General features: G+C 34.5%; 1 protein-coding gene across 1 annotated transcript in view; it reads left to right on the top strand.

Annotated features, from left to right (window-relative positions):
- The window catches only part of LOC118181321 (alpha-2-macroglobulin-P-like), a 137,918-nt gene that overhangs the window by 3,676 nt on the left and 110,388 nt on the right, over window positions 1-23,854 (top strand). Inside the window, exons 2-4 of the mRNA XM_085825574.1 lie at window positions 10,034-10,188; window positions 14,645-14,833; window positions 22,601-22,656. Coding sequence (XP_085681700.1) covers window positions 10,034-10,188; window positions 14,645-14,833; window positions 22,601-22,656 — 400 coding nt within the window. The remainder of the gene's footprint in view (window positions 1-10,033; window positions 10,189-14,644; window positions 14,834-22,600; window positions 22,657-23,854) is intronic.

Raw genomic sequence — 23,854 nt, 5'->3', positions numbered from 1 at the left:
ACTTCAGTTATCCCCTGCTTCAGTTGCTGTATTTGCCTATGCAAATGGCGGCGCGAACACTTTGCCTTTAGCAAAACTCTACAGGAAACAAAATCACAAACTGTTAGATATGGGGATGTCGATGGCCAAAAAAGCAGTGGCATATCGTTTGACCGAGTGCGTCCAGTCCAGATATGAGGTAGATTAGCTCTTAGGTATTAGCGTGTGATTTTATGCCAATGACCGTTTTACTGCAAAATGAAGCTGGGAATCGCTTTCTCCAGCTAAGAGAACACTTTGATAGTATATCTTGGTAAATGCACTCGTCAATCGATTTTTACACGATAGGACCCCAAACACAACTGTTAGAAATGATGCAGTAAATGTTCACCTCTGGAGGATCACGCTCATGTTCCATTGCACTATGTAGATTTCCGTACGCCCAGATTATTAAATTATTAATTATTAATCGTTAAATTGCGGCGATTAATTTTTCTAGAAACGGGGCTTCATCCGTAAACACAAGTCTGTTCGAGAAACCATCTACCTTCAGCTTACCGTGAAATTCTCAGAAAAAGCTTTATGCAGGAGTTCGTCGAAGGTTTTAAGGCCTGCACGATCTGGAAGGTATATGGCTGGAAATGTAGACATTTTTGTAACACTCAAAAAGCGCACCTTTACATGAGCCACACTGAATTCAGAACTCACACGATGCGTTGATTTTGTGAGACTTCGTAAAAATGTTTCACGAATTTTTTCAAGCATATCGGTTTTAGCTTCTGTTCATCCTGGGTCTAGATTCCTTACACAGCAACCCCTGCCCTGAAACTGCTTCATCTACCATTCGATGTCGTGACGATGCAATGGTTCTTCAGCAAATGTCGTGCGAAAATGTCTTTGAAGGACGATACACGTTGATGCTTTGGCGTATTCCCAAACATAGCACACTTTTCGTGCATGAACGGTGCCAATTTGATTAACAGTGCTTCTAGAAGAGATTTCGTAAGCCAGATAAAACGTTAACAGTTTTAGCTTTAGAATTAATTTGTTTTAGGCTTAATAAATCAATTACAGGTCTTGTACTATACTATTCTTTTCGTCCCATACAATATGATATACTATGTATTATATGTCAACACTTTTATGAAGTACCGATCACTCTAGACACTTCACTTACATTTCAGTGTTTAATAGCACATAATGCTAACAATAACTATATGGTAAAGTAAATATCTCTTTTTAGTATTTATAATGAGTATAAATGAATTTAACTTAGATTAAAATGTTAACATTGTTAAACATTAATAAACATTGTTCAGCTAAGTGCATCCACGAAACACGCATTTTTGGTCATCGCCTTTTGTAATGTAAAATAGCCATAAATGTTCTACATTTTTACTTTGCAATTAAAATACCTCGAAGGAAAGTTCTCCGCAGTTTTTAATGCGTTTAGTTCTGGACTGTGCATATTGGAAAAATATAAAATGCTAAGTTACGGCTGAATAGTTGAAATTAGATATACCAGAGCCCATTGGAAAGTTTTAGAGTAAGATGAATACAAATAAACACAGAAAATATAAGTAATAATTAATTGAAATTAAATGATACATAGAGAGATAGATAAAAAACAATTTAATTAAATTAATGATAAATAATTAAATAATGAAATAAAATGGAGCTCATCTTATTTGGGGATTCGATTAGAATTATAATATCACTCCTATACTGAGAAGTACCATAGCCAGGCTCCAGCTAAATTTAAGCCCTAATTTATCGGGAATATTTTTGGGGACCTTTTGTCATCCAGAGAGATGGATAATAATAACGGCTATGCATTGAAATAACGTTTTTTATTTAAAAAAATTCAGACCTCTGTACGTTGGTTAATTTTCGATGGAGAAATATCATAGCACATTTCGCTTTCTGTCATTTTGCTTTGCCATTTCGAAAAGATCATTTCAAACGTAAAATTTTTATAATTTAAATCTGTAATTTCTAAGTGATTAATTCTTAAACTAATCTGCATATTGTAACGACAAGGCTTAAAATCGTTTCAAATGTTAACGGAAATTTGGATGCTCAGATCAAGTTGCAATTCCTTTTAAAGTTTATGATTTTTTACTTCCTTGTACGATGTAAAAAAAATATTGTAATCACAAAAAATTCCGGGTATCATATTTCAACAAAAATATCCATTTTGACAGCTATTGAATGCAATTTTACGACGTTTTGATGTGATATCTGCACGTAAGGAGAGAATAAAGGACTCGTTTTTCCCAAACGAGTTATAAAACTGATTTAAAACAAATTCAGAAGAGATTTTTTTCATGATGTCTGTACGCACGTAGTGTACGTATGTATGTATGTATCTCGCATAACTCAAAAAGGAGTAGCCTCAGAACGCTGAAATATAAGACTGCTATAATATGTAGTAGTTGTGCACGCCCCGTTTTAGTTGTAATTGGCCGCACCAAAGGTATATATAGTATATATATATATATGCCGACTCTGTTACTCGTCTGAGTGAGCTCATTTATTTTTATCCTTATATGTTAGGAAATTGCGCATTTTTTTGCTTTAAAAATGGTTGACTTATGTTGTTCTTATCTTCCGGTTAAGGTTTAATGCCTTTGGTTAAGGTTTTTATGCCTTTGGTTAATCTGCATGCAATAGTTGTAGGATTATCAGCAATTTAAAAGTTCTTTAAGTGCAGCTAAGCCTAATTTTGTTTGTCATAGCAGCCATATTTGTTTACATTTGAAACTTAGCAGAATAGTGAATTCAGTTTCTGAAATTTCAGTGCTTTTTGCCAAGTGAGATCAAAATTAAACTTTCCTTTTTGTGCACCTTTAAATTTGCCTTGTTGCCCATTGGCCGAATTGCTTGTTTTTGCGTAGAAACGCTACTTTTAATTGTAAAAATTATTTTTTTGATTGTTCTAACTGTATATGGAGTTTTATTTTTTCTACTTTTCAATTTTTAATGGAGTTATTTTGAACTTTTATGTATTTTTGCCTTGCCGTGAACTGAGAGCAGAATTAACTGAATGAGAAATATATCTCTAATGAAATTCGAAGCAATGAGTTTAAAAGAAATGCAGAAAAATGTGCGTATAATTTAATATTCCGTACAAGGAAAAAGTACATTAAAAAGTACAAGGAAAAGTCATGTGGTTGTTCACATCAGATTTTTAATTTTTAGAACACTTTTTTTAAATGTTTAAAAAACTCTTTGAGGTGTTAGATTGAAGTTTTCGGAATGCAGTTATCTGTTTTAAACTGAAAACTTAGTAAGAGGTTTTCTGTTTTGTCTCTAATATATTCTATTTTGAGATTTAGCTCATTTATTTGAATGAATTTAACTATACTAATCTATTTCTACTGAATCAGGTTTGTATTTCAGTTAATATCTTATAAGTGTTTTCGTCTAATGAAATGCAGCTACTTTGAAATTTTAATTCTGTAAAAAAACGTTTTTTACTTACAAATTATATAAAGCATATAATGAGTTGCTTTTTGTCCAGTTCTGTTTTCCTTTCTACTTGCATATTTTGCTACTCAAATATTTCTGGAGAAATCCTAAGAAAAATATTTCTCGAGAAATTAAAAATATTGAATTAAGCTGAGCAATTATCAGTAGCTTTCTCAAAATTTGTAACAAGGCACACTGCCTTACGCAGTCTTTTTTTCAAACCCTTTAGCATATTTTCTCTGCAATCGTGAATGTCAGAATAAGTCGTAGTAATTCAACTATAGTTACGAAATCAAAATTATACGCTTTTTTGAGTTTCTTCAGCTTCTTATTATCTGATTTAGAAATCTTGTTTGAGTTACACCCATATCTAAGAATATTACTGAATTTCGAATTCTGAATGCATTATTTATAGTTTCCTTATAACAATATTTTGCTCTTTAATTTTTTTCTGAAGGTTTTCTTTCGCTAGTTCGAAGTCTCTTTTCACTTTGATAGGAGAGATGTGTAAGAGTAATATAAAATATTAACATTAATTTGTAATAATCCCTTAATCTTAAGTAAATGTATTATAATCATAACATCTAAATTGTGTCGCTACAAACACAGTCTTGTGTCATATGGTTCTCGCATAACGTTAATGACGCTGGCACTTACATAACGCTTCAGCCAATAATAGTTTTAAAATTTGGAATCGAAACTTAATATTTAACGAATCGATAAATTTTAATCAAAACTTAATCATCCTTAACCAAGCTTTCTCGACGTATTTCTGCTTCTGTGCTCTCGGTAACTTTGATTAAGAATTGCAACGCAGTTTGAACCTTTTACACTCTGTATTCCATATTAAAATGCATTTCTCAAAAAATAAAGAAATGTTAAATCGGCTCTAACTAAAACTTCTTCTTGGTGCATCTACATATCAACAACATCAAAGTCATTTCATCGAGACGGCAGGAAAATTAAATCTGTGTGCTGAATATTAGAAAATTAGAGGGTTTTAAACTTTCATCTTTTATACTGGCTTTTAATTTTTCCTTAACTACCTTGGTGCCGGACAAACTAAATAAAAATCAAATTCCTCATAAGATCATAAGAACAATCGTATAGTGGTAATACAATAAAGCGCTGTGAGAACCCGTATAAAAAGGAAAAACTATAACAATAATTCCAAATTAAGTAAAGCTCCATGTTTCTTAAAAAAGGCTTCCGGCTCAAACAAATGGAGTAACTTGACAGACCACCGCAAAAATACACACAAGATAAATAAATGCAATAAAATTATAAGACAAACACATTTGTTGATTTCTAGAATATTACTATATTACTAAATATTGGATAACTGATCAGTAATCCTACCACATATTTAACTATGAAAAGTAACATATAATATCACACAAAATCACAGCTTACAATAATTAATAAACCTAAAATGAAAACTAATGCATATCTCATTACAAAATTAACATACTCATATTAATTTGTAAGTTACATTTTGAAATTCAATAGCTCATTAATTAAGCTGGTAAACAAACCTATAAACCTCCATTTACAGACCTTAAATAACAGGTAATTAACTCAAACTTCTATAATCACCTCTCAGTTTACAATATATTAGAAATGATTACTACTTGGTTCCTGTATATTAACATAATTTAACATTACTTAATTCGGGTATATTTGTAAATAGAAAAGACAAGATATAAAAAAGATCATCATTCACAGTCTGAAGTTCATACATCCTACTCCAATGGCTCGGGAATGCCATCATCGACTGATTAATGCGGAGTTTTAATAGTTCAACAGATCGTCCAGCTTATTTCGTTGACCTTCGAAGAAATCCACAAAACCCAAATCGTGCTGGGCAGGATAAATAAGAAAACCATCTGGTATCTGCATCACCTCGAGAATATCTATTTACAATTCTAGGAAAATTATAATGGAGAAACGACGATGCTATAAATTTTTGTGATGAGCTCTAGCGCCTTTTTCAATCCAAATTCTCATATACTCAAAGCCGGAATTCCTTAGCCGCAGCACGCTGGTTCATGTCGCTCGCGAGAACAAGACCCGCAAGAGGTCAAGCCCCCACTCCCATTTACTCTTCCTTTTTCTTTTAGCTCAAAAATCAGAGTCCGAATAACTTCGTACATTGTGCAAGCTCTAAGGTAAACTCGGTCTCTCCGTCCCCGAAAATTTCATAGGCTTACAAAAAAAAATCACAAAATTAAATCTCACCAATCCCAGAATTTTACTTTATCTTTAACTGAAAAAAATACACCCCGCAACGAATCAAAAACAAGGCAATACAGACAATGCAGTCCTGACCATCTGTACTCTGAAGTGGGAAGTAAGGTGGGCCCCGCAGCTAACAAGCAGAAACTAAGCGATAAGAATCCAATTACGTAAGCTTACTGAAAGAAAACATTGCAATTATAACAAAGCGAAAGCAAGCGAACATGAGAAAGCCGATTTTTGACCTTTGACCCAATTTAGTAAAAGCCCCAACGAAGAAAAGCGACAACACAACAACCTAACTGCTTCCACTGTTAGTAAAAGGCCATAAACCAGGTGTCTCCTCGCAACGTTTCCTGTCTTTGTTACACTTTCTGCAGTTTCAAGAACAACCAGTTAAATAAGGCTTTAACAATTTAAGAATACTCTTTTTACCAGATTAAAATATACATGAGTACAAATAAAAAAATACTTGAAAAACTTATACTTAAAGCAGATATTAATATAATTAAAATTCGCCACACAACATGTGTCATGCTTACAGATTATATTCTTCATTGCTAAGCATCTATAATGAAGTACCTTTCGCGCTCAAAAAATCTGTAAAATGTTAATACTATAATTTCACATAACTTTTAACATGGAAAATTTTTAGTCATTACTTTAAATCATCGCTTACGTAATAAATTCAAAGTCGAAATTCTAGAAGTGAAATAAAATGCTCTATTATCAGCTGTGATAATGAGTTAAAAGCTTGTTCATGTAGTTCATGCGTTCTCATGTAGATTTACAAGTTGTGCCGGGGGAGGCGGCTCCCCGCGCAGTCCTCATTGTGATGTATTGTGGCTATGAACATGAGAAGTCCTTGCGGAATGTTTGGTGGATTGGCGACCCGCCGGCACAGCCGCCGAGGTTGGATCATAGAATATCGTTTAATCATTAATGGCAGCACAAGATGCAGCTTGGCAATGAATGGTCCTTTCCTTGGATCCCTCTGTGCGTACGTACTTACATATGTATGTATCTCGCATAACTCGAAAACGATTAGCCCCATAATGCTGAAATTGTGAATATGGGACTACAGTAACATCCATCTGTGTACCCTTTAATACTGCAATCGGAAGTACCAAAGTTATATATGTTATCGCTATAGTGCGATGTCATTGCTGTTCATTTTACCTAGCTAATCTGCAGGTTAATTGATTTGTTCCGATAAAGAGCGGAATTCAGATTTCCTCGCAATTTTCCTAGGCAATGCGCACATTAACGGCTTCCGTATCGTTAAAGTTGCCAAAAGTATGTTTCTCCCGTTTCCTTTCCCTCTTCTTTTATTTTGCGCATTAGCTACTAGGTACTCGCTCATGGGCACATTACCTACTAGCCGCTCGTTAAACTGAACATAAGATCTTTGGTGGAACAGTAGCAAAGATTCTGCATGCTTAAATTAACATAATATTTCTGAATTATTCTCCAAGATCTAAAAAATCACGTCAATACAATCAAACAAGCAACAAATTATTTCATAGAATCAATCATCAATAAATTAGAAAACTGAAATACAAAGTATAAAAAAAATCTTAAAGCTTTCAGATGTTATATTACGCCCAAACGTTTTGTGTGATTACGCCCAAAAGATCGTTTTGTTGATGTTTTGTCTGTTTCATGTCTGTTTTGTTCTGAAAAAGCATATTTTTAGAATTTCCGATGCACAGTCTCGCGCGCTGGAGATAAAAATGCTCTTTTTCGTGCAGTGTTGCCATCTCTCGCTTTGAAATTGTTGAGTTTCTTAATCAAAAACTCATTAATGCTTTACAAAATTGGAAATAGATGGTAAAACAAATTCCAAATTAGGGCTTCCAGATGCCCATTCAAAATTTGATGGCTCTAGGTACCGTTGTTTTATCACATTGCGAGAAACATACATACATTTATGCAGATTCTTCATTATTTAATTTCTTTAAATATTATACAGGGCTGTAATATTTGGTGGCAACAGTATGAAAAGTGAATCAACACAGAAAGTTAATCGACGCAAAATGCCAAAACAAAATTAATAGCCCTTCTGAGGTAAAAACGCTTTAAAATATTTTTACAATTAAGGAAATGAATTTACAAAACGTATGATAAAATTATGCTCACATATTCATCCAGTCTGAAGATTGGTGACAGTTTGAATTATGTAGCAGTTGGGTTTTGGGACAAACACACCTATCTCAGGTACACTTAGATTTGTAGTAAAATTTTCTGAAACCGGTCAGAAGTTTAAAGGTGTAAGTGGCGGCTGTTTTAAGTGTACAGAAACGTTGCTGTTATTCCAGCAAAGATTTCACTTTAACGAATGCCTAGTATGTAATTTGTATATTACCTGATTAATTTGTGAAATGAAACAATTTTTCGGGCTTTAATGGATCACTCTAATTAATCTTCAGAATAGCGGATTTCGCACTTTAGCGGTAACAGATAAACACCCAGTTTCTTACTCGCCTTAAAAAACGAAAATATTCATGTTTTAGTAATGTCAAATGTTTAAAAGAATTAATTTTCGAGAAATGTCAAAAATCTAACTTTTAATGCGATTTTAAAGGTGCATATATTTATATTTTGGAAAGTTTTATACTCCTCATGAAAAAATAAAATTGTACGAATTTTAACTCCTGTAAGAGAAAAGTTGATCGAAATATTTAATTTCAAAATTTGCAATTTTTGTTTCTTCAAAAATCGCTTAATTAAGCTAGAATAATTCGAGGAAATAAGTTTAAATGAAATACTGCAAAAAATGGGTATAATTTAATAGACCGTAAACGAAATCATGTCGTGTCCATATCAAATTCATTTAGTATATGCTTTCCTTCTTACCTCTATGGACTTTCCGTTTCCTATGAAACTAGTTTTATCTTCCTTTTTGTCCCGCACGAGAAATGGCTATATAGTCTAGTTAGTATACTTCTAAAAATTAATACAAAAATTACTGAAGTTTTGAAAGTCATACTTCAAAATGTATTGTAAAAATTAAGTAAATAAAAGCTATGAAAACCTTACGGCTGAAAAACATAGCGACCCAACCGGGATAATGACTACCGTACCGAAGTTCCTGGGTTTGAATTCCGGAGAAGACATGGATATTTCTAAATGTATAGTGTCTGTGTTGGCATTGGAACTCTCAAAATATCTGGCGAGCAGAACATCCTGGAGACCGTCGGACTCATCCCTCATGGAGAGAAAATGATCTTAAAGTTGAACATCTGGAGAGTTGAACGATTTTATAATTGACAGAAAGATGGAATAAAAAAATGGCAATTTTATTTTGGTTACTTTTATTATTTATTGTGGTACTAGCTTTTGTTTAATTAATTTTTAAAATATGTTTTTAAGCATGACTTTCAAAACATCAGTTATTTTTGCATTAATTTTAAAAGTATTCTAATAATATATATATGTAAGATATAACAAAATATGATAGCTGTTTCAAACAAATAGTTGGCGATCTCAAAATTAATATTCTAAATTTGATCATCTGCCTCTAAATTCATCTTTTCTCACAGGTTTCAGATTTTCCTATCTTACGTAAAGTTTTAATGACCTTTTGTCCAATCAAATTAATTGTAAACCAAAACTTTCCCGCTCAAAAATGTGACGAAATGTGAGAGAAAACTATTTTCGTGCGAAATGAAGAAGTAGCGAGCGAGGAAAAGTAGAAGTAGTAAAAGTAGAAAACTAGAAGTTTCTACAGAAGTAGCGAGGAAGACATAAAAGCAAAGTAGCAAAGAAAATCGTTTTGAAAGGAAGGTAAAAATTTTTAAAAGGTTTCATCAATCTCTTTGGGAGAAAAATCTGTTCGCAGCAACCAATTTCCGATAATTGAAATCATGAATGAAAAACAAAATTCTGAAGAACAAACATGAGAACGGATAATAAACGGATAATACGGACATAAAGAGTAAGTCATAATCCTGTTAAACAAACAAAATACCTTATCCATCAAGAAATCGAGTGTGCCATGAATAATGCAAGATCATGACGCTTCAATAATTTGCCATAATTAACCACACCTATTTAGCCTTTTTTATAAAGCCGTCTAGTATGCATTTTTATTGCGCTAATCAGTTAAGTAAACGTTAATCACAGTGAATTAAAAGTTACAGTGAGTTTATCTAAACGACATTTTTCACTCGTTCCTGATATTTCTATGCCCAAGCCAACAGAAAGTTATCTGTGGACCGAAGTTTTAATATTTTTTATTGAAAATTGCTAGTGCATGTCAGTTTGCAAAACAGTTTAACGAATATCTAAAAGTTAATCAGTTAATTATTTGCTTTCATTTTGAACCATATTACTGTGTATTACTTAGGGGCTTCATTTTAACATCTCCAAAAGTTTTCGATGCTGCAAGAATGGGATATTTCACACTTTCAGTATTTGATGTACCGCCTGGTGAAGAAATCACAATTCGTTTGATGGCAAAGTATGGCGTCTTAGTTGAAAAGAAAGTGAATATTATTCCTAGTAAGTATAAAGTATCAATTAAGATGGCGTTTCATAAATATGCTTTTTTATATTAAATATTAGTTTGGACTTCCTTTAGATCAATGAATATACTAATATTAGGAGGTTGAAATTCACTGAATGACTGTGAAAGTATAGTATAAAATCAGACTGAATTGGATAATTAGAAATAGTGGTATTTGAAAGACACGTAAGACGAAACAGAGACATTCTTTTCATTTTGCTTTGTCCCTATAGTAATAATTAAACTGACCCTATTCAGACCCCTGTAGAACCGATTCTGCCTAGAAGGATATTGATGAAGCTTGCTATATACCAGCGGGTATCAAACTTTTGACTAACGCGTACCATCTAAACAAAAATTGAAAACCTTTAGTACCACCACTACAAAGTACTACTACCACCACCACTCTTGAGCAAAGCTCAAATCAAATAAATTTACGAGTGTTAAAGAAAAACCTCAATCATTATGTTGGGGTTTTAATTTTTGAATTTAACAGTTAAAAATACTTTGCTTCTTTTGCGTACCACTTATTTTTCTCTTGCGTACCACCGGTTGAGAACCCCTGCTATAAACGTTACATGAACTATGGAGAAAAGATTTCTGCAATAAATAATACTTCAAATTTTGACCAACAGATGGCAATTTTCAGAATGTCCTTATGCAAATTAGTCAAACCTATAAAGAGACTTCCAGCCAGAGGCACGAAAGGATTCTGAGTGCCTTTGTCATCGTTAATCATTCCCTTACAGAAGAAAGATCGAGCTTTACTGGTAAAACTGTTCTATCAGAACGGCAGCAATAGTTTAGCTGCATTGCGTGAATATCTTCGTTTAAAGGGATTGCGAAAAGGGCCCATGTTGAAGAACGGTTTGAACATGATTATGAAATTTGAAGAGACTAGAGACTTGGGTGTGCTGCCCGGAAGAGGGCGAAAACAGGTTGCGAATGAAACTGTCGAAGAAGTCGCTACTGCTATGGTTGGAAGAGACAGAGACACCAATTCCCATCAAGAGGTCATCACACATACCTACAGTCCCTGCCAAACGGGACTTTTCTGAGAAACGAGATTCTGGTAGCACTGGTTTAAACCAGAAGATTCCTAGAAAAAAGAGCCCCGCCTAGCTACGGAAGCAATGTTGCGGCTACGCAGGAGTTTTTCAAACCTCACCGAAAATGTCTCGGGTCCCGAGTAGAGACAACCAATCAGACGAAAGTTCTGCTTCTGAACGATGACGTGATCCCGATTTGAGCGATAATCGATTACTGTTTGGCGTTCAAGTATTTGTAGTTAGTGAGAATGGTAACCTATCTACGTGTGTTTCCTGGAATTGTGCGGGGTCTGAGAATTGTTCCTTTCGACGTCAAGTCCCTCGTAGCCGAAACATAATGTGATTGGGACCTTAATGTTCAGTAAGTGCTCAATCGGTGTCACATGAGTTGGCAATTCGTTGATCAGCAGTACGAAAAATTCTGTGATCCATTTTAAAATGGTATCCGTATAAGATCCACTTGGCCAAATGCTACATCCTCAAGACCACTAAACACGCTCTGAATTTGCTTGCCAATTTTTTTGTGAGAATGGATGATGGCGCTTGGCCTTGGAAAATTCTACGGTTAGAAATTGCCGCGTACGGTGTGCTTCAGCTCCTAATGTCCTTCACCAACAACCATTGCATTCTGATTATGTGACTGTATGGTGTATATTTACTACTGCTTTTATCCTCGGACCGTTTTTGTCTGAAACTCTCACTCTTCAAGGTCCTAAAACGTGCCCTGTCACAAGTGCACGGTAAAGTGAACTCCTTCGACAGCAATTGCAGACCGCTGTGTTCATGCAAGATGGAGCAACTCCTCACATTGGGTACCTAGGCAAGGAACTGCTCCACGATAACTTTGGCGAGAATCGTGTAATATCCAGAGCTTTCCCGTAAGCCTGGCCTCCTTTTTCACCCGACTTAGATCGCTGTGATTGTGAGGATTCCTAAAAGACCATGTTTATGGGAGAGGAATTAGAATTTTAACAAAGTTGAAAGTCAGCATTACACGCCATCTTGCTGAAATCTCTCGAGAATTACGTCACACTACCATTGAACACGTTATAAAGCGCTTTCAACACGTGATTAATGTCAATGGAGCACATTCGCTAATTAAATAAATTTTAATGAATCTGTCAGATTTCTTTTGTCCTTCTTTAGGCGCCCCAATTCCCCCTGGTGGTCAAAATTTGAATGATATTTTATTACAGAAATCATTTCCGCATGGTCCATATAACATACATACCACATTTTATCGAAATTCAATAAGTAGAACGGGTTCTAGAGTGGTCTGAATAGGGTCACTTTAATTGGTCCTATAGTCATTTGTGATATCTAAAGATTAATTGTAAACTAAAACTAAATATTAAATAAAATGTAGAATAGACAAATAATATGAGAATTTTATATATTTTTAGCGATATTACGTAAGATATGTATGGAAATGATGTTTTTAAATTACAAACACGTGGTTAACGTTCATCTATTTTAGATGTCAAAGAAACTGTGGCTATTTGAATTTGCTGCTAAAATTTCTATGTTAAGTTCCGCTGTCAAGATTTTAACGTAATCTAAATCTACGCCCAATATAAAGAAAACTCATGGAAAATTCGCTTTTCATCAAAGATGTCTTCAACCAAGAACTATCACCAAAAATTCTGCCTGGTTACAAGTTTCGAATCATTTCATTCTTAACATCAGATTTTATAGTGATCTGAAAAGATATGGCTTTGTTAAATATACTCTCAGGACATTTAGACTTTTCTGACAGCTAAATTTGAAATTTTATTTTGTGAAATGCTATACTTGTAAATGCAAAATAGACATTGTTTAACATTTTCTAACCATTAAAGTAAAATAAATATGGGAAAGATTTAATAGGATTGCGCGTATCTATAATATTACGTGGTAGGTACAGTACGTCATCAGTCATCAGGGTCAAGACATTACAAGGATCAGGGAGTGAGGAGGAAGAGTAAATGATGAGGAAGAGGCGGAGTGTGGAGGAAAGTGCTCAAGGAGGAGCCAATAAATGCTCGCCAACCCCATACTTAGGTTGTAGTGGAGCGAGTTCTAAGGAGGCAAATGAAAACGCCAGTATGAACTGTCCTTTTCTATATTTAGGTAGTGCCTTTTGTGTGGAGAATAAGGTTTTTTTTTTTAATTATTTACGTTTCTAAATTGTAAGTGCTTTTGTTATTTGCTTCTTTAAATTATGCGTCCTAAATGTATTATTTGATTTATCTAATTGATATCTGGGGAACCGGGCATAGAATGAATATTTCAAGTTTTCATTTTACCATTTGATCCCCTAAAAAGATTTAAACCTCCAGCACCATTCAAAGAGCTGTAAATCGCTTTCATTTAATTCTTTGTATTTTGTGTATGCAAGTGGTTTATGATAACTTAAAAGGTAAAATGTTTTGACTTTTGTACAAAATATTTTAAATTAAAATGATTTGCCTTTTCTTTTGCATGCCTTTTGTCTTCTTTCATTTCAATTTTATGTTTTTTATCGAGAATTAACGTTAGCTTTCCGTAGGTGAACAAATACATGTTATCGAACTTATGACGTGGATAAGCTACTCAGTGTTTGAGCACATGGAATTAGCAATGAAATTTTTGGATTAAAAGCGGCCTACATTAAACGAGAGTAAACTCCATAAAGATAACTTACTAATTTGCAAGGGCAAATAGAAAGAAAGAGAGACGTAGGCTGAGCAATATGAAGGGCTTAATGTAATAATGCTACTTTTCTGTTATCGGGACTGGATTAAGAAATTATATGCATGTATGTACGATGATATGTATGTATGTACTTATATGAGTATGTGTATACACGCATATACATATGTAAATACATGTATACATGCATACATTAACGCATACATTCATACATACATACATTTCTGAATCCGATCCCGATAACTGAGGCGTACGTAAAATGTACAAGACCTTCAGTATTCATTGATGAAACTTCTTTTATACAGAAATGTACTTTATATTAACATTTTTATATTTTTATAATTTTTTATAATTTGTAATTCTTAATAGTGACTACAGAAATAGAGCACTAATGAAATTAGCTAGATATGTGGTAATTTGGGTATCAGTTCTCAACTTATGTAATTAATTGGAATAGCAATACATCTGAGTGTCAAGTGTTCTAAAACGATTATTATTTTTCAAAGTATATTACGATTAAAACTTTCTAATCCGAATCCGCAAAGTGTTGTTTTGTTTCGGATGCTACACAACTAATGTAGTTGTTTTTTCTCTTAATCAAACATTTAAAATATTGTATAATTGAACTGAAACTTTATGTGCCTTATCTTACCTTAAAAATTAAATTCTGAATTAAAAAAATATCATTAACTTGCAAAATAAACTGAAATTCTTATAAAATGTATCTTTCCAGATCAGAATATGGGGTTGGAGATGCATGTGCCTCCTTTAAGGAGGAACATACGCGCAGAATTACATATTTTTGGCAAATTCAGAGATGGTTATGAAATTAATATTAAAGAAAATGTTCTCATACGTTTAAAGTCTGGATACCTTACATTGATTCAGACAGATAAACCGCAGTACAAACCCGGACAGACAGGTAAGATATTTTTTCGTTGCAAATACTCTTGAAGGAAGTTGTAACTGATATTATAGATCTAAATGGGCGATAACTTTCCTTGCATTATGCTTTTCTGTTAACGATATATCATATACAACTATTCAAAGTTTAATGATAGATTGAAGTAGATTTTAAAAAAAGTCAAGTTAGAGAGTGAATGACGTAAATTATTTCTTCAGGAGCAACTCGATTTTCTAGTGGAGGTGGAACAATTAACTAAATAATTAGGTAGATGTATAGATGGAACAAATATAAAATGGACTATCACCGTTATCGAACAAAAATGAATCAAAAGGAAAAATGCTTTGTTGTTATTAGAACTTTGAAAATGCTAAGTAAAGCTGGCTTGTAATTTATATCAATATTTAAAGTAGGTGAAATTTTGAAAACCAAGAAATCTGTGCAGAAATCTAACACACTTGCTAAAGAAGATTTGTGAATAATTTTAAACACATCGATGCGCTTTAGTAGTGACAAATTTAAGAATTAAATATCAAAATTCAAATTTTAAGACTGAAAAGGAAAATTTGAAAAAAATATTTACAGAGGCAGTGGTGGATATACCACATGACAACTGAGACAAATGAGAAAGGGCCTTGACACGGAGTAACCCGGCTGCAGATAGAAAAAATGAAGACAAATAAACAGAAATAAACAAAAAAATTAAGAATGGAAAGACTATTTATTAATAAATCTTTAAAATTATACTAGAACTCTTCTGTATTATTTTAAAATAAAACATATCTATATCACCAAAATAACTAATAAAGTAACACAAAAAGATTCGGTGCTACATAGTGTGCCGAATCCGATTGCATCCACTGTATCAAAATATAATATGCATGGGTTTTTATGCATGAACTCCAAATATGCACATGCGTATTCGCTATTCATTATCCATTCGCTTGCTATTTTATTTGCTGTTGTAACAGGTTAACGTAATTATTCATATTTTATTACATGATTTAATTTAGTTTTGAAGTAACTGATACGAACGGGCCCTAATTTGCAAGGGATGTCCCTAGAGTGTTTTTTATTTTGCTTATTTGATAAATATTTAAATGCAGCTTTTCAGTATAATACCTATTTAATTGAATGCAAATATACCAAAGAAAGCTAATTTTTAATCTATCCTCAAGGAACGTTTTCAATATTTCTTCAATCTACCTATTTATGGCATGATTAAACTCTCAGTCGAACACCTTGCAAAGTTTTCTATCAAATGAGGGAACAGATGTGGGAACGAAATACTCCTCGCGGATTTTGAAGAATTTCAGAAATTTTCACACTCTCTTTCCACAAAAAGAAAACGACTGCTCTTTGCCTCTTCCATGGTATGAAAAATAGTGCTAAAAATACGCTCTTTTATCCCTTCCCCCCCAAAAAAAATAATTGGACTAAACAATACTGCAAGGGATAGCTGCACAAACGTGTCAGAACTTATCTTTGGCCTATAGCATCGCCTATAAGTTGTAGGAATCAGTTTCATTCGGAAACAACCTATGTAAATTTTGTCTGGTGTTATTTGTCACTGAATGGGTTAAAATGTAACTTATAAGTTAAGTAAGGGAATGTCCGCGAATACATTTGGTGAATAAGAGGAAAAATAGCATTACAGGTTTCCTTTTGCTGTTATTTCTACTGGGAAAATATTTTAAATGATTTTATCAGTAACCATGTGAGTTAAGCCTCAATCAATGGGAACAAATTTCCGCGATAGACTTACTAAGTAAGAAAGGACTGCTGTTCAGAATTATGCAAATTTTATTTTATGTCTCCGAGCTGAAGAGCACGGCAGATGAAAAAGGGTTAGATTCATAGGCGAGCGCTTGGAGCTTCAGGTGGTAGTTTCTTCTGAGGTGTCTGCTCATAAAATATGGAATTAAAGAGAATTTAGCAAGGTAGATTTGTAGAGTTTGGGCCATGCTTGGTGAGTTGCTGTTTTTCAACCAGTGTAACATTTCCAAGGAACAAGAATGAATAAGTTTCTGTCAAGATTACGAACCTGTGATTTCTTAAAGTTCTGCTGAGGATTTAAGACAAAGCGCATGTACAGTCCACCTAATATTAAAGGCGGAAAAATTGTAAAAAAACCTTATGTAAATGATACAGAAGCTTTTCTTTTTAGAAGATCTCCCTTTCAGAGAAACATTATGATTTAATATTAAGAATCAAGCAAACCTACAAAACTTTTTTATCAATGGTAGGAAGGAAATTTAATTTTTTATATGTCATTAGAATGCCAAGGAAGAGAGAGAGAGAGAAAGAATTTTTTAATTCATTTTCAAATGCGAATTGACTAGCTCAAACAAATGAAATCATTAAACTATTTGTCAAAACTTTGCGCTACTCAGCCAGTATAGAGGTTAGTGACGTTGACTGTTCTGATCTATCCACACTGCATTCACCGGAAGATTTACATAGACATATCAACAACAGAAATAAGCGGCTACATACCTTTCCATTGACTTAAAGAGCATATTCGACAAACTGTGATGACAAATCTTAAAGTAGTCCCTCAGAGAGACTTGCTGCGCTGCTAACATCTACCACACCTTCAACAGCTACTTGAAGGAAAGATACTTCGTTGTGGCAAATAATACCAGCCTCACCGCCAAGCCTAAGGAAGTGAGTGTTGCTAAGGATACTGTGCAAACTTCATGCTTTGGAATCTCATTTGAGTCTATACTAGCTGCCCAATGGCCGATTACACGCATTTAATAACATAGGCAGATGCCCCTGCGTTTCTGGGCTGTGGTCGCAACAGAAAAGAGCAAGAGCAACGATGTCAGGAGATTTACAACCAGTTCACAGCCCTACGCAGTACTTTAAAACTTCAATTCTCATTTGAGAAAAGGGCAGCACTATGTCCAAGCACCAGCCCTTTCCACAAACTCTGCATCAAGCTGGCGTAGGAAGAAATATGTAAATGGTTCAAAACCGTAGGTAACTGAAGCTTATACATAGGCCATGTCTCTCATTTGACCGTTCCATCTACTGGAATATCATCTGGCTGCCTTACTACATGTCTGTCACCTGGCTGCTGCATTTAAGGTTCTGCGCTCTAAAACTTACGTCACTACTAGGAATGCTGGGGGCAAAACCAGGACATTAACAAGATCCTGTGCTGTACAATCATTAAAAAATGGTCCCATATGTGACTACCAAATGATGCTCTCCAATGCGAGGCGGCAAACAGAAGCTTTTCCTCATGATTCAATGGCCCTTTGCATTAAATCTCTATAAGAGGTATAATACTACAGCCACCAGTGTCGCAGTAGTACTCCCGAGTTTGCACCCATTATATCTACGAGCGGAACAGGAATCACACGTACTCTGAAGTTATGCAAAGATGTAACTTGTTATAACACCTGTTACAGCTCAGCATTCTATGAACATCGGAAACTTCTCAATCAACTGCACCCAGATTACAAGGAATATAAATCCGCATCTATAGTACAAAAACCTATCTTGTTCGGAGCGATGCACAGGTATTCTACATTGACGACTTAAACACCAAGGAAGGAGTAGGCTGTGCCACAACCAATATAAATACATCAAATTATATATACTTGGAAAGAACACAGGAAATAATTCAATAACGTATTCCAGGCGGAGGCAGTAACCATTGAACAAATAACAAAAGAAAATAATTCATATAGAATTATCTACTCTGATAGAAAATAATCTCATCATCAGTTTTGGTTATCATAAATTAAATTTTAGGCAAATCCTTTCTCTAATAACAGCCATTCAAGAGCAATTATTCAAAAACGAACAATGTTTATTTGGTGTAGGCATAAGCGCACAACGGACTCGAAGGAAATGAAGCGGTTGGCCACCTGGACAAAGAGGTTACGCGCGACACTAAAGAAAGGCAATATCACATCTTAGCGATTTTTTCCCACCTTAATCGTAATCTCCACCGTAAGTCACCACTCTTCTGATAGCAACAATTGAATAAAAGCAACACGACACGTAGCGCTTATTCCTTCATTCCAAAAGTCTCCTCCGATCGCTCCATCTCCATCCCACAACTCAAGCGTTTAATCACCGATCATGGTTCTTTTCCAGCTTATTTAAAAAGGAATGGTATCACCAATACTAATGTCTGTGTTTGCGGCCATTAGGATAGTTCTGACCATAACATGTACAGTTTTTCTCTTACGATCTCTTTGTATCTATGACCTTCTTCAACCAACTCAAATAAGACGGCAGCATGCAAACCCATCCAGGTTACTAATCAAGCAGCAATCATCGAAATCTGCAAGATCCTGGATTCAGTATCAGCCCTAGGACAGGACATTGGTCAATCTCACTGAGCAAGGCTTCCCTAGTGCAAACTTGCGTATCTTATATTATATGATCTCATCTGTGCGGAGTATACGTATGTGACTGGGTGAAAGTATAAATACAGAGCTTTAGGTAACTTGTTTTATGCAAAACCTGTATTGTGCTATGAGCAAATTTCGATCTTTCTTATAATATAATTGCTTAGTATATGTGTATGTATTTATGTGCCATATTTTAAATGTATTTCTTTTTTGCTGTAATTTGATATTTAGCGGTATTATTACATACATAATTTTGACTGAAATCTTAAAAAACACATTTCTAAATTTCTACTGTTTAAAGTTCCATTTCTTTTTAAAAAAATAATGTTCCGTTAATTTTAGGTATTTTTATTTAGTTAATTATTCATATTCCCTATTATGTGTTTCGCACGTTTGGATTATTAATAGTGTTATATTAATTTTGACATGGCTCTTTATTTTCTTTCAGTTCATCTTTTCTTGCTTAACTCTAATTATTTTAGATTTTCAATTAATTTTCCATTCTGATTGCTGAACTTATTTCACTTCATCAAATTCTATTTATTTAGTTAGAATCTTTCAATGTTAAATATGTTCATGTTGTTATTTAGAAATCTGTTGTTACTTTATTTTTTAAGTCTCTACCAGTTCAACGAATCTTAAACACTATACTCATAGTTTATCTTTCATTATAATAACTAATGCTTATGCATAGATGCATACAACATGAAACACCTACAAACTCATAATTATAATATTAGATAAAACGATAATTTATCAATTTCGGTTACTTTTGAGCAGTTCTAATAAAACGGTTTGTTTATAAACGCTTTAAATTTCTCCCCATAAAATATGAAATGATGGATTTCATTGCATTCCTCTCTTACAAATTTAGTTGAAATGGTTGATGACAAATAAAGAACATTTTAGTTCATACTGACTCGTGCTGTGACTTTCTTAAAAGCATATTTATATTATTCTAAGGCAGAAATTGTTGAGAATTTTAGTTATACTTCACACAACTAGTGTGCTTAATTATATCAATTTTATATGCTCTCAGTTTACAGTTACAGAAGCTTGAAATAAACTTTTAGTTTGTTTATTTTCATTCTTTCTACCCATTTCTTAAACATGGATATTTTAAATCAGGCATTTTAAAAGGTGATGCTTAATTTTCCACATTTATAAATCAGACTTTAGCTAATACACTGGTTGAATATAATATATAGGGTTTGTTGGGGAAGTTGTAGAACTGATTTTTCCCGTCAAAACGTGGTGAAGGATGGAGATGTTAATGCTTTGGTCGGGTTGTGGGGTATCTTATCTACCAGCGCCAGCGCCAGTGGTCTCAAGATGTGCAATGGTCAGAACGCCATCCAACGGCTAAACGTGAGGTAAACTTAGCGAAAGTGCAAAATCTTTTGACCTATGACCACCTCAGACTCAAAAAACGAATCGCCCGGGCCCATCAAGCAATCGTCAAATCATGAAGACTCCATCACGATAATGCGCCAAACCACGTCGCCTTTGCTGTCATGGACTTCTTGACCAAACATGGCATCACACAGTTTCCTTAGCCAACCTACAACCCAGATGTTGCTGCTTCAGACTTCTTCCTCTCCACTCGACTGAAAATTGTCATGAAAGGACGGCACCTCGGCTCGGTCCAGGCCATTCAAAAGGCCGTAACGAGGAAGCAGAAGAGCATTCAAATTTTTTGTGTTCGAGGGAGCATTCTGTGATTGGCAGAGTCGCTGGAAACGCTGTGTTGATGCAGAAGGGGCATTTTTGTAAATAATTGTTTTTTAAAAAAATTTCAGTCCTACTACTTTCCGACTCTGTAACAGACTCTGTAACTTGTAAGCCTACTCACAGTTCGCAAAAATATTAAACAAAGATATCCATCAAATACATGAAAACACCAACGCCTAGTATTGGAAACTGAATGCTTATGCGCTGCGATGGCAAAATTATTTTAACTTATGCGCATTCTACTATATATTAAAAAAATGTTAAAAAGAGCAAACAATAGCACAAAAAAAGATGGAGCACCAGAAAATTCTCAGAATCGCATAAACATAAATTTTAATTGCACTGTAGCACTGGGTTGTGTGAAGCAGTGAATTTCCAAAACATCGAGCAATTAGTCAACATTTATTGGAATAATGAGAGATGAATGAAGATTTTACAATTCATCAAAACTTCAATACTTATAACAGCGCATTATGCTGATTCGCGATAATTAAACATTGTTTTGTCTCATCTAAAAACTTTAAAAAATATTCTTTCTTCACAATCTTACTTACTCTTGGTGAATGAATGCTGCACCTTACTTTTCACATACGACAAATCATCTGAGCTCGGTGGGGGTGTCTACAAGTGAGTTTTACATTAAAATATTCGTTGTTATTGTTACCAATCCCACTTGTCTGACAATGGTCGACACAAGTCCACAATATTCATCGGGGCAAGGAATCAAATGCTCCTGGCGTTGGCAACTACCTTAGACGGCAACTACCTTAGGCATCTATCAAATTACAGCCTGACTTTAGTTCTATTCCGCCCCTAGTTGTGAGAGAGAGCACCACAGAGAGACAGGTCCGAGGGTTTCCCATACCAGTTTCTCTGCCACACATCTCACGAGAGGACTTTCGGCTTGCTGCGTATTTCGAATGAACCCATGCCGCACAGACACTATAAATTTACATACATCCATGTCCTCTCTGGGATTCAATGGCTTTTCGGTGCAACAGTCAGAGTCTCTAACCAATATCCCGGTTGCGCCGCTTACAACTGTTGGATATCCAGTGTAACCCCTACCCACCCAGAAGTGGAGGTTTTTGAAAATATTTCTTTTACGCTTTGATGCTCTAGTAATGTCATTTTCACTATTTCATTGAAACAAAGGTACAGCTATTAAATAAAAGACTATCACCATGTTTTAATAACACAAGGCCGAGCCTAGATTTTCGCCACTTGTTGGTTTGGTTTGGGTTTTATGTGACATTATACTTTACAATATTTACGCTCTGCATTGGTGTATTAGCACTGTTATTAAACAGGTCAGTCAAGTTTGTCCTTTCAGCGTGCTTTCAGAAAAACTGAAAGCCCTTAAATATGGCATGGTTTGAGATTTAATTTCCCTTTTAACAAAGCTTTCATCGCCTTAAAAATGTTGCAAAGCAAGTGTTCCATTTGTAATTTATTACTATTTAGGCAAAGATTTAATTTCTATTAGTTGCAAAAACAATACATATGATTTTATACTCAGCTGATATTGCTTTCATGAATATGTGGTACATTTCGATAGTATATTTAACATTTCAGCAAAACGAAACTTATTGTAATATACTACTTTACATTATTTTTCTGCTCATTTAATTAAATATATTACATATTCTTTTGCCAATTCTTTTTTATTTTTCTTCTTTAGTGAGATTTCGTGTTCTACCACTGAATGACGACTTAATGCCTCTAGGTAAAGATGCAGTAAGTACGAAATTTTAATGTTCTGTGAATAAATTTTCATCACTTCTATTATTGAGCAGAAATATCAATTTCCAGAGGCAAGGACTTCTTTAATCAGCCATTTAATGTTTGTGCTCTTTAGTATCTTGTAACATTCAGTCAGTCAGAATTTTAAATGAAAATTTAAAAAAAAGGGTAACATTTGAGTAAGTTACAAATTAATATTTTAAAGCAATTTATGACTTAAAAGCTTTCTTCTCATTAAGCATTATAAGGAAAAGCAAATACCTCTTTAAAGTCCAAAAAACTAGCTTTTGCTTCTTATAATACTCCACTTAAGCGTTAAATTCTAGAAAAAAGATTTAACCTTAGAAAACTGAAGCCTTCGCCAACCTGTAGTATGTTTAAAATACCGAAACCCCCATCCCCGTCTATTAATCGTTTCCTTACCTTCCCGTCTGTTAACACACAAAGAGGTGTGAAGATTTCAAATGACATCCTTTTTACTTCCCCATAAAGAAGCTTCCATTAGCTTTTTAGAATAAGCTCTCTGAAATAAACTGATACAATGTATTTTGGGAAACTGCATCTGCTACTAACTATCTTAGCGATAGGGAAGAAAACAACATCGCAGTCTCGAGCGTTCCGGTGGTTGTGGTGATCTTACCGAAAGCCCGCCTCTGGCATTTTGATCTTCAAAAGATTAAATATTGATTCTGAACACCGGTTCATCATTCTATGTCATGAAATTAAGAAGAAAATACATTAATTACAAAAATAAGGTTTCATGGTTGCTTTTCCTTTTTTTTATGTCTGCATTGAATTGCAGATACAAAATAACACAGCAACGCAAAATTCGTAACTGCTATTCCGTTCGTGAGGTTAATGCTTTACAGCACCTTGCACATAGCAACAGGAAACGAACTCCAGCCGTTGTGGGAAGCCACCGGCATCCAGAGCCACGTCTTCTGCAGGGGTTTTGATTCCTTTGGTAACGATTCCACAGCTTATTGATGACATTGCGATGCACATTCAGCTCTTCCCCAACAGTGGTTTGTCTTCGACCAGCTTGCAACATCTAGAACGACCCTCCCTCCAACGCATTTCATCGTCCAGAGGGTGCCTTCAGTTTATGCTTTCCGGTTTGGCTGCCTCGGATTACCCGGAACTACAGCTGCTTGCGAAATGACGCATAAGTTCGGCATGCCATTTTTTAAAG

Source organism: Stegodyphus dumicola, chromosome 10, assembly GCF_044657685.1.
Source record: "Stegodyphus dumicola isolate Sdum_Otavi_A_Nest chromosome 10, ASM4465768v1".
Lineage (NCBI taxonomy): Eukaryota > Metazoa > Arthropoda > Arachnida > Araneae > Eresidae > Stegodyphus > Stegodyphus dumicola.
Note: the sequence above shows the minus strand (reverse complement) of the source record. Positions and strands in the feature narration are given on the sequence as shown.